General features: G+C 34.5%; 1 protein-coding gene across 9 annotated transcripts in view; it reads right to left on the bottom strand.

Annotated features, from left to right (window-relative positions):
* Nucleotides 1-12,191, bottom strand: part of ADGRV1 (adhesion G protein-coupled receptor V1) — a 273,337-nt gene that overhangs the window by 226,666 nt on the left and 34,480 nt on the right. For 8 of the 9 annotated variants that reach the window (XR_003381833.2, XM_026797296.2, XM_026797297.2 and 5 more), the window contains 10 exons: nt 11,966-12,092; nt 11,690-11,875; nt 10,837-11,017; nt 10,126-10,289; nt 9,319-9,442; nt 8,693-8,959; nt 7,188-7,314; nt 4,809-5,026; nt 3,009-3,752; nt 860-1,233 (listed from right to left, as the gene is read on the bottom strand). Coding sequence is in view for 8 of the 9 variants with exons in the window: in XM_026797296.2 (XP_026653097.1) it covers nt 860-1,233; nt 3,009-3,752; nt 4,809-5,026; nt 7,188-7,314; nt 8,693-8,959; nt 9,319-9,442; nt 10,126-10,289; nt 10,837-11,017; nt 11,690-11,875; nt 11,966-12,092 (2,512 nt within the window). In the remaining variant the exon portion in view is untranslated. Of the gene's footprint in view, nt 1-859; nt 1,234-3,008; nt 3,753-4,321; nt 4,423-4,808; nt 5,027-7,187; nt 7,315-8,692; nt 8,960-9,318; nt 9,443-10,125; nt 10,290-10,836; nt 11,018-11,689; nt 11,876-11,965; nt 12,093-12,191 lie in introns of those variants that run through there. The other variant, XM_026797299.2, reaches the window with a different exon arrangement.

Genomic DNA, 12,191 nt, shown 5'->3' with positions numbered 1-12,191 from the left:
ATTTCAATGCCCTCAAAAAAAGATTCAGGTTCATATACTGCATATATGATGGTCACCTCCATATTTAATGTTTAAAAATAGTAACTTCCAGCCAGTATTAAGTGAATTCATATCAAATATGATGACGAAAATGATGATGATTTAATTTAAGGGAGGAAGAGACTAGAAGAGAACTCAGGAGAAACAATTCCTGCACAGCAGAATCGCTCACCACGTGCTGACCAAAACCAGCCCATTTCCAAAAAATTACCAACTGCATTCCAGGTAATTCCCCCAGTTTATACGCTGGACTTGACATTCTGTAATATGGAATGTTCTTTTGGCCAATTCAGGTCAGCTGTCCTGGACATGCTCCCTCCCATCTTTTTGTGAAGCTCCTCACTAGCTGAGCATGACACAGAAGTCTTCGACTCAGGAGAAGCCGTACATAGCAACAGCCAAACCATCCTTGTGATATCAACATTATTCTCATCCTGAATCCAAAACACAGAACTGTACCAGATACTAAGAAGAAAATGAACTCCCTCCAAGATGACATCAGGTTACAGTCTCAGAAGTTACAGAAGTAGAGGAAAAAAACTGTTGTAGGAAATTTTAAGCCTTAGTCTTCAATTTGTGTAATAAGATAAATTTTCTTAATAAAAATAATTTGGAGGGGATTAAATAAAAGTAATATTGGAAATGCTAGAGTGACTGAGGCTGTATGAACAGAACTTACACAATTCCAAATTCTAGAAAACTTTGCTTGACTACAGAAACTGAAAATGTAGAATCAAGGCCCTTCAAAGGTTAGTTAGCTTTGCCATTAGTTTGATTGTGTCTAAAATTTCTCGTGTAGCTTTCCTTATGAGCATCTTACCTCAGGAATACATGGTCCAGTGAAGCCAAATAAACCATTAGCATTATCGCTTTTCTGTATTCTTAACCTTGCTGTTGTGTTTTCTTCTGAAATTCGAGCTCCACCACACACAGAAATGAGCTTTAAGATGAATAACTCCTCTCCTTCTTCCTCTTTGTCATCTTTTGCAGACACAATGAATGATTTATTGGTTTCTCCTTGCCGATACTCCAAATACCCAGAGACAGGGTGTACATCACTCTTTGCAGGAGTTGCATGGAGTTCATAGATCTCTGCTTGTGTCAGTTTTCTCTCATAAAGCCTTACATCCTGCATTAAACCTGTGTACCTGCTGTTGCCATTGATTCCTGCTCCAATTCTCACTATTCCTGGACCTGAGAAGAAAATTAGAATTTTTCTCATGTTATTGGGTTCAAAATAACTAATATATGTAATTATTTAATAATCTATGGTAAATTGTTGATTGTCCCTAGGTTAATAATCACATTAATCTTGAAATGTAGACTGGGAGGCTCCTGAAGCCTCATCTCAGTGCTACAGGTAGATCATTTCAGGTCAAACAATTCCTTCCTAGATGGTTCATGTTTTTCATCCTACTAATTCTATCCACACATTGTCGTCATACTTTATCTTAATGAATCTTAGAAACTTCTCTTAGAAACTTTAATGGAGACTTCTTTCCATTAAAAAAATTCACAGCCAGCTGCAGCCCATCTCAAATTTGTTTTTCCAAACACTTGCTGTACCCATTTTATCCTTGTATATTTAATGTGTCCTCTGCTAGGACAGAGAATACATTCTGATGATCAGAGTATTAGCTACACAGGACGTGCTTATACCCTTATGCACTGAAAGAGAGGCTTAAGAAATGCAGACCCAGTTCCAAGCACTTTTTACAACTGCTTTAACATTTCTTTCTCTCCAGAAAATTATTCTATTCAGCAAAGCAGAGGATGACAGTTCTCTTTTTCACAAATAAACTAAGCTGATAGCTCATACTCCTATCACTCTAAAACATAGAGAACATATCTCTTCAGCTGGTTTTTGATTTTGGAAGGAAATGTGCCACTGAGTGTCACTCCTAGAAACAAGCAACCACAACTGTTAATGGTCCCAAGACACAAGGCAGAGGATGGTGAGAAAAGCCAGGCTACAGCACCCACTGTATCCAACATTAAATGGTGAGAGATTAAAAACCTTAGCATAGACTTCTAGTATACCCAGACAGAGCTTTATGTTTGTGCACATGCATTCATGTAGATGTATATGCATTTAACATCACTGCATGTTATCAAATTTTCCTCCTACAGAGGAGCCTGTACTCAAGAATTTGATAATCATAGTCTGCCTATCCCCATGAAAGAAAACCTGTGAAATAATAGGGAGAGAAAGAAAGGAAAAGAAGGAGATTACTGCTATGAAAAAGAAGCACATGGAAGAGTGAGGAAATGCAAAAGAAAGAATAAACATAAACATATCCCTACCATACAATACCTGACTTTGCAAAGGAATTATTATGATGCTCACTGCTATGCTAGTTGAGTGTAAAAGTCCGTAATGATTATGTATGACTAAGTCACATCTGGGAATATCAAGTTAGAGGAACGGAAGTACATATGCTAATGTAATTTCGAACATCATTGAACAGATGGGCAAAATTTTCATATAGCATGTAAATACACAATTAAGTAAATCTAAACCCTGAAACTCCCATTGCTTAAAAGGTCATGGTTTAGCTGTAATATCATACACAACTAGAATCAAAAAAATTATTGTATTTTGTTTCAGAAATCAAGAGAAAAAAATCTTAGCCACAGTACTGTAAATCTAATCAAAATCTTAATTGTAAATATATATAACTATATGTATAGTTATATATCTATAAGCCTACATGTGGAAACATAATTACTAACTATTATTTTTAAATTATTGACATTCAAGCTCCCTTACAGTCCTGATGGTTTTTGAAAATCTCCCAGCTCTTACTTCCATTTATATGGTTTTTGAAAATCCCTAGAATTTTCTATGAATTGCTTTTAACTAATCAGATATAATAATTTCCGAATCTTGCATACATCAAGGAGCTAGACTCTTCCATATTTCACAGAACTTCACATATGAAGAAAAACAATACAATCTATTGCCTCACCATCAGCAATTGCTTCTCCTTTAAGGCTCTTAACTCCTCCTGGAACTGGAATTCCATCCATGTAAAATTCAATTATACTTTCATCCAGAGTAATCAGAATGTGAACCCAAGTACTTTCATCAAGATATTTCAGGACTGTTGCTTTGGCTATGTATGTCATATAGGATCCTAATGCTGTATAATGAAGCACTACAGAGATATAAGAATCATTTGTTTGGATTTTCACACCATAATATAAAGTCCCATTACCATCATCCTTTTCAACTATATAACCATCAGTATTGACATTAGGAATTAACCATGCTGAAAATGTAAAATTAGTTACTGCAGTATTTCCATCATATGGATACTCCAGACCAATAATTCCAAATGCATCCTTTTTTCCACTGAAATACAAAGCATCTGTTCCACTGTGATGGCGTCTCATGTGTGGCTGAGATTGCACTGTACTTGGAAACGACCCCAGCAACAAGAAGTCCACCATTGATGGTAATCCATCTTGAAATGTACTGGACAGTATTTCCCAACCTAAACGGACAGCGCCAAAAGTGCCTTGATATCTCCAAATGGTGAAGTCTGTAATATAGGAAAGATCATCTTCAGAAAGAACATCTTCTGCTATCTCTCTGTCCTGACTCTCTGGATCTATAACGAAGACTCCAAAAGGGTCATCATTGAAAGGGATCATCACAGTTACAGCAAGGCTTGTGTCGGACAACTGCCCACCAGGACCAGGAGACCCACCTAAGTAATGGAAATTAAGAGTAAAAGTTATTGGTCTGAAAAAAGTTACTAAGTATTTTAAAATGTTTAAACAAAATACCTTTTAAATAGGCCTAAATCTTCTTTAAAGTATCTCTGAACTCTTAAAATTTTCTCCAAATTTAGGGTTAACATAAATTAACTGTATTAGTTTTAAAACATTCTAAAGAACATTTTCATAGAAAACAAGCCATGTAATTTTTCAGTTGCAGAATATAACTGTCTTTCAGTTACAACAAGATTAGCTCAGATTTCCTGAATTAGTAATGAGATAGGTTGCTTTTGTTTCATTTGAAACACATGAGGTCAAATTCATTTCTCATTGTATTCCAAGATTTACACAAATATGAAATGACAACATTTGGTTCATTGCCTCCAAATAAACAGAGATTACCCTGCAAAATCAGTAACTAGTTGTGTGTTAAAACTTCTCCTAAGTCCTGCCATTAGCCACCTACTTCTCCACAGTAAGAAGACCATGGTATGACTGTAGAGCCTCCATGCACCACTAAGTAGGAAATCTTCTGTACATGCATACGGATTTCACTTACAGAAATGTCAACATATTTTCAGTTGTATCTCGGCACAGAAGACCATAAATAGTACTGAGGTGGAAGGAGTCCAGCAGATTTGGAACTCTACTCAGTAGCAGGCCTGTAGCGGTTGTAATTTAAGTGATATGAAGTGGTAACTATTTGTATTTTAGAGAAATTTCTAGAAAAAAGCAAACAAACCAGCCAATCTCCATTATAGTAGATACGCATAACCTTTTATATCTTCATTTTGTCAGCTCTACACAAAGCTCTACACCTCTGAAATCACTAAAAGGCATCTTTTTTAAAGGTCTGATTCCAAAACTGCGTTCATATATCTAAATTAAAGAAAAAATGAAAAACAAAACCTAAAATGTCATAAGAAAAGTATAGGATGACATAGGCATCAAGGCAAAGCTCTTTGTAGGATTGTTTTCTTTTTAATTGATCAAATGTAATTATTTTCTACCAGATAGGAAGGGAATGGATATATGGAAGACAGTACCTGAAATATTCACCAATTTTAAAATGTAAAATTCATTGAATTCAGGAATTTTATCTGAAACAGCATGGAGCACTATCTGCTTTGATCCTTCACCATCCATGAAGTGCACAGTCCCATATGTTTCATAGAACTCTTCTCCTGGCTTCAGTGCAGAGTCATTATGAAACAGCTGCCAGGTTACTGAGACATTCCCAAAGTGTCCTCTATGTCTCAAAATCCTATTCAGAGACACAGAAAGAGTCAATGTCCTGGCAGGTATGCATCAGCATTATCCATTAACAATGGAAAACACAGACTAATCATCCTTACTGTGGAATACAGTATGCATTGTCCTAAATAAGCAAAAATAACAAACAGAACCATGAACAATAAAACAATCCTCTTAGAGGGCCTGCAATTTCACAATATAACACTTCATCAAGGTATACCACAGATGTCTTAGAAAGAAAGCAATCAATGATGGTACATGTAAAATAGCACTGTTTAGATGAACATCAGTTTGTCTTGCACTTCTATTTTTTAATAAAAAAAATTAATGTATAATTCAGCAAATTAACATTAAAAATTGTGTTAACTGGCCACTCTTAGAGAAGAAAGAGAAGGCATTAAACTGCAAGTATTTTTTTCCTTTAACCATTAAGGTGCCTTAATCTTTTTTGTATTGTTATTTAACTTCAGTTATATAGTAGGTCCTTCACAAACTTGATTATTCCATATTAAGAATTGAATAAATATTAAAAAAAGCTTATATTTGTTTGCATAGCTATCTGGTAACATAATTTCAATAATTTCCAAAAGGTATTGTAAATAAAAACTGAAGAAGTGAACTGAACATAAAGAAGTTCCTTTATTAACAAAATATGTTTGCATATAAAAAGAGCATTTCTGATTGTGTGGCAAAAAGCAAAAACTGCAAAGCATTATTGTACAAGTCTGAAAAATCAACTCAATAAAGTAGTCTAGGAACAGAAACACAATAAGTTTTTACTGCTTCCAAAGTTTCCTTTAGTTGTTATTAAGCAGGGCGTTCCAATCCTGCAGTGTAGCACTGCAGCACTGTTGCAGTAACCCCAGTTACTCTCTAAAAAGCTCAGTGTTGCCACAGCTGTTCTCACTCATTGGTTTATAAAATAATCTGACCCTTTTCTTACGTACTGAACAAAAGTCAAATCCTTTTGGGGGTATGGAAGAGACAGTCTCCTAGTAAATATATTTTATCAATAAGGACTAAGCAAGGTAAGATGTTGGTAACCTTGGAATTATATGCTTCCGTAAAGCACCTGTATGCAAAAGGGCTTAGTTCAAATCATCCCCCTTCACACCATCAATTTAAAAATAAAAATTATTACGGACCAAAAAATCTCTAAGGGGCAGCACAACAAAACCAACCACAGAATATATATTTAATATTGTCTTTTAACAAAGATTTAAATATTTTAGATGTGCAACACACGCATAAAAATTTAACTCACAGTCATAGGCATCTACTTCAAGGCCTTAAAACACGCAATCAAATCAAATAAAAATATATAAAAGATAATTAAACAGTTGTGGAAAAGCCTGTTCTTAAACTGCGCACCCTATCAGATTTATTGTGAACGTATGTTTCTTTCTACCCTGTCAAAAATTTTCTCATTGAAAATCAGTATTTTTGTCAATTTATAACCACATTCTCACTTAAGGAACATAAAAAGGTCAGATGACATGAAACTTAATTTCTTAATCCTTCTCGTTCCTGAATACATCCTAGCAGCTACAGGCCCAACTAGGGAGAAATATATTGAACCTAGAAAAAAGGCACATCTGGACTTTGAGAACAGCTCCTATCTTCAATTTACAGATAGAAGAAAAATAAATAACAGAAAGAATACAGTGAAATAGGTTTTTTGCAGGGTAATATTTCAAAGGGGGATGCAAAAAGAAATTAACAACCACATAGCTGTATTTAGCTGTATTTTGAAAAGATCTTTTTACTTCTCTATTGGTCCAGATTATATTTGGCTCATTCATTTCAATGGTTCTGAATCTACACTCTCGTGAAAGTATAACAAAACCCCCTTTACTGTAATCTTATTTGTGATATAAAAAGCCCCCTGTGCTGCAATCATCCTTGTTTATATTTTATCTGAGAATTCTGTACTCATTTTAATTTCCACAGTCTACTTGATAATGTAAGAGTTGATGTTTGATGCTTTGTTGATCCTCAATATGTCTGCAAATAATTTAATCCAAAATTTGGTGAAGCTATTTTTCTAATAAATTTTAGCAATGCAAAAAATAAGACTAGATCAAAGTACTATCCCTAAAATAACACACACATCAAGATATACATATATGTATTCCAAAAAGGGGAAACAATATTATTTAAAAGTTACTTACAAAAAAAAATTACTTTTTCCTTCTTCCACTGGCTTCTCTAGAGGTTCTAAGGAGAAAATTCCATTAGGATCATCATTTGCTTCGATAATAACTGTAGCCACTCCACCGTTAAAGATAACAGTATCCCCTAAAAAGAGGGTGGTTAATGTTATCAAAACTGGAATCAGAAATGGAGCTAACTAAAATTGAATGTATTTTCTTCTCACACCAACAGCTTTCATGCAAAGAAAGAAGCAAGCAGTGATAAAACAGTGCAAACTAATATTTTAACTATTCACTAACAGACAAATCAGAGTAAAAAATTGTAAATATTATCTGAGGCAAGGATCAAGAATGTGGATTTGAAAAAAAAAAAAGTGACATGACAAGTGATGATGCAATCCTGAGAAGAAAGGATTGTATGAGAGGCAGTACTTAATGTTTGGTCAATTGGTCAGAAGAAAAAGACATGTATTCAGAGATCCTAGCTCTCCTTTAGACCTTCAGCAGAAATATTGCACTTTAACTAAATACAAGACAACAACAATCCCTAAGAGATTAGTCATACCCATATCACAGCCTATCTGAAAGGAAAAAAATATAAGATACTGGTGAAGTAAGGAAATTAGTAGTATTTCTTTGTGTATATTAGCAAAGTAGGGACATTTCAACACTTCTTTATGTCCACAAAGGTACATTATGTTTTCATCTCCATCCTAGTTTTTACCCTTTTCAAAAGCACTAGACTTGTTTTTATTCCAAAGTGAACAACCCGTTTTAACTTCATATACCTCTATTTGTATTTTCTCAGAGTCCAATAAAATTTTCAAAAGGGATGAAACAATCAAGGTCACTATATACAACAGATGATAAAAAGAAAAATAATAATTTCTCTTTTTTCCCTTTCAGGAATTCATCTAGAAATATTCTGTATTTTGCCCATTCCAGCAGGAATATGTGAAAGGAGGAAAGTCATAACATGTTTTCAATAGGATGGTACAATAAGATACCAACAGATCCTGAACAAAGTTAGTCAAGTAGAAAGAGAGCACTAAAAAGAAAATTTAAGAAGGAAGACGTATGGCTTTTTCCAGTAATTTCCACGAAGCTGGTGTTCTCTAAGAGAGCTGGGTATCAGACTGAATTATAGCTGGCTTCGGGAAATACAGGAAACAGGAACTACCTTATACTCAGATAATTGAGAAAAATTACCTATTTATTTAACCTATATTTTCTTACTGATGAGTCAAAACCCCATCTAATTTGGAGCATTTGGAAAGAGATTTCAACTCAAGTTATCTTTGCAGGACAGTTTCAGCTTTATAGTTTAATTTTTGTTTCTGATTAAACGACTGAAGATCAAAATCCAAACACACTGTACAGAAATTTTATAGAAATGTTGATGCAAACCTTATTCATATAATGCCTGGCATTTATACATTGCTTTATGATAAGAACCAGCTGATAAAAAATAGAGAAAAAAGCAAAGGACAGTTACTAAATATATATTAAATCATTGCTTTTACCTGTTGAATTAAAAAGGAAGATATAAAATACTTCATCAGTTTCAGGGGTGTCATCATCATTAATATACACAGATAAGGTCTGCTCCCTTTCTCCAACATCAAACAGAATTACACTATCCTTTCCACTGGGAACAAAGTCTCCCTCTTCAGCTGTTGCATCTCCATTAACAGTAATATACTGAACAGTGACAACAGTATTAGTAGATCCATTTCTCAGGACTGTAAAGTTTGCAACACTCCCTTCTGTAATGCTCACTGTCAGAGGTTCTGAAAAGACACAAGCAACAAATTCAAGTTCAAGCCTAAGCTTCTTGCATGCAGCTTATTCAACTAATCCCCCTTAAGTGCAAAGAGAAGGTGCATGTAGTTAAAGGAGAAAACTTGCAGGTAGAAGAGAATATTGTTGTCCTTAGCTACCTAACGAATCCAAGAGCCATCAAAAAGAATAATGACATAAAATGAGAAAAATTCTTAAGTAAAAAAAAAAAGCAATACAACAAAACCAAAAAAGTAAGTCTTATAACACTAGCTCCACTAGGATTAAGATTTTTCAATAACCTGGTCTTGGGATAAAATCTGTATGGGGTAGAATATGAATTCAAAATTTAAAAACAGTAATATCTAACCTGCAAAATAAATGGGATCATCATTCCTCGTAATTTGTAAAAATGCACTGGTTATATTGCCCAGTCTTGCTCCACCAGTGGCATTGAATAATCTGATTATGAATACCTCCATCTCTTCAGGTACCTGAATGACAAAGTATTAAGAAATTAATTTGTTGCACATGACACAATGAAGAAATTAAAAGGAACAGCTGAGGAGGTTAACAAAACAGGGTTCCTGCGTGTTGCTGTTTATTTCTTGATTCACAAGTGTGTTATGAAGGAAGAAAAATGACAGTTCATACACTCACACAAAAATAATCATCAGTCAAAAATCTTTGCAAATAAAGCCCCTCATCTTTACTATTGTACAGATAATCCAAAAGTTACCCTGCAGTTTCCTGATGCTGATATAACTTATTTTTACAGCTATGTTTATTTATTTATTCCTTTATTGCTAATTATTCTCATTCTTTTTTATTTTACTTCAAATACATCAGCATTAAAATGTGAGATTAGGATTCTTACTATCAAAACAAGTGGTTCACTTAGTATTATAATTTAAGCACATGACTATTGAAAGATTCTAACTTTTTGGTTTACACACAAAGATGTGTGTAAATGTCTCAAATGCACAATGTCTCAAATTCTCTTACTATTTACTTAAGTCAACTCACTTTTATCCAAGCATTTTGATTCTTCTCAAAAGAAATCAACAGTTTCTTAAAAAACAGATTCTTCTTAAATTTCAATGTTTCAGCACTTCCTCTTATCTCCATTTATTTACACAAAAACACATTACTAAGTATGTATTTTAAATATTATTACCTCATCTGGTAGAGAGTAAATTGTGATATTTTTTGAAAACTCCAGATTATCAAAGAATATAGTCCCTTGTTCTGGATAGACGTCATTGGTACATGCTGGGTCAATAATCCAGGACACACTAACACTGCCATAGTTTCCTTGGTTTCTTACAAGTCTGTAAGAGGCTGTAAAATGTAAACATGTACAGTCAGTGTGCATCTCCAGAAAAACAACTCAAAATTAAAAAGGTCAGCAAAGCTGAAATAAAGAAAAAGGAAAGGAAACAGTAAGTCCACTTGCAAAACTAATATGCAGGTGCCCTACACAAAAACCCACATAATAATAGACCATTACAGCAGTAAAGACTTGTATCAACTCTATTGATACAATAGAGATAGATAAATTGAAATCACACGTATGAAAATTTAGTTCATTCTTCTCTCACACAGCACCTCATGCTCGCCAAGCAGTACTACTACCACCAAGCTGTTCCTTGCAAGTAAATAAATTCTCTGTCCCTCCTGTCTGGTATATTCTCAAGCTATATTTTAACTGGATTGATCCCTAATAGCTTCAAGGCCCATCCTCCTCCACAGTAATCTCCACTGCTCATCATACTGTACTCTCCGGAAACTCCTGAGTCAGGCATTGTCCTACAAAGGTGAAGTAGGGAAAAGTAGCCTTGCAGGAGCAGACAGCAGAGAAAGAAGTTACTCTAATAAAAAGAATTACCAGCATAGATGATTTCTCCTTTACTTTCCTTTATTGTTACTGATAGTTCATCAGGTTGAAACTGAATGACACCATGTGGATCATCATTCTTCAAAATGGTTATATTTACCCTTGTGGCATTCCCCAGCTTGCCTGACATTTCACTGTAGCCACTGAGCACAACAGCATATGCCTCATCCAGCTGGAAGAGGGAAACTCAGTCAGAATAAAAAGATTTATTCAGCAGAAAAAAGGACAATTTCAACAAAAGAAAATTACACACAGTTTCTACATGCACAATGGTTTTGTACATCTTTGTCATCTGTAACAGTGGAAGTAAAGATTTTAAAAACACTGACATTAGGGTAATTTTAAAAAAAACTTGTCAGCTTGCATTATTAATATAATGTGACTTTATACTTCAAATATTTCTTGAACAAACACAGTAGATGCACCATGGAACACTAAAATAAGCATTGCATCTTTGCATCTATACAGAAAATATTAGTGTAGACTGGGGAGCACTGAGTTCAGTTAGCAGGCATTTACCAAAAACAGAACAAAAAGAAAGCAATGGATTGTACAGGCCTCAATTAAATAGTGGTATTCTATAGTACAGAATGCCACGGGTGCCAAAAGCTCAGATGGATGAAAAGTCCAGTTTCAATTTACCAAAAAAAAAATCCACAGAGGCCTATTAAAGCCAAAGATACCTTCTAGTAATGCAGGCATCCCTGGTTTGGAGACTGGGAATACATTCCATAGAAAAGCATTGCATACTCATTCTGCTACAATATATTTTCTTATATTTTAATAAGTGACAAACTGCTATGCTGTGAACACAATTTAGAGAAAGGAAAATTTTCATTTCTACCTCTGGAATCCCATCCATCCTTGACAAAAGAGTAATTATGATCTCTCTTTCGCCAGGCTTAAACTCCAGAATTCCTGTGCTTCCATAAAACTCATTATTGTCCCTTGGTTCTACAGTGTATCGCAGAAACTGCCTGACAAGGCTCCCTCTGCTGCGGACAATCTGCAATTCGACAGAATCCCCCTCCTGTAAAAAAAAGAAAATCCAGCATTTTACTCGCATTCTGCTAAGATTTACTTTTCCATAACAATTAAGAAAAGTTATTCAGATAGCTACCTTGATACTGTAGGGACCTCTGGAAGAGGGAGAAAATTCAAACACTCCTCCAGGATCATCATTTTCCAAAATAGTGATCTCACAAGTGGTAAACCCATATTTCAGTATTTGATTTTCCATGCTGACCCTGGGAAAGGAAAAAAGTCAAGGTTTAAATACATATCTACATGAAAGACATCAGAATCCTGATTATTTTAAGAATAAATTATGATAGCAAGAATAGAAT

Source organism: Zonotrichia albicollis, chromosome Z, assembly GCF_047830755.1.
Source record: "Zonotrichia albicollis isolate bZonAlb1 chromosome Z, bZonAlb1.hap1, whole genome shotgun sequence".
Lineage (NCBI taxonomy): Eukaryota > Metazoa > Chordata > Aves > Passeriformes > Passerellidae > Zonotrichia > Zonotrichia albicollis.
The sequence above is the reverse complement of the archived record's forward strand: the minus strand, read 5'-3'. Positions and strand labels throughout refer to the sequence as shown.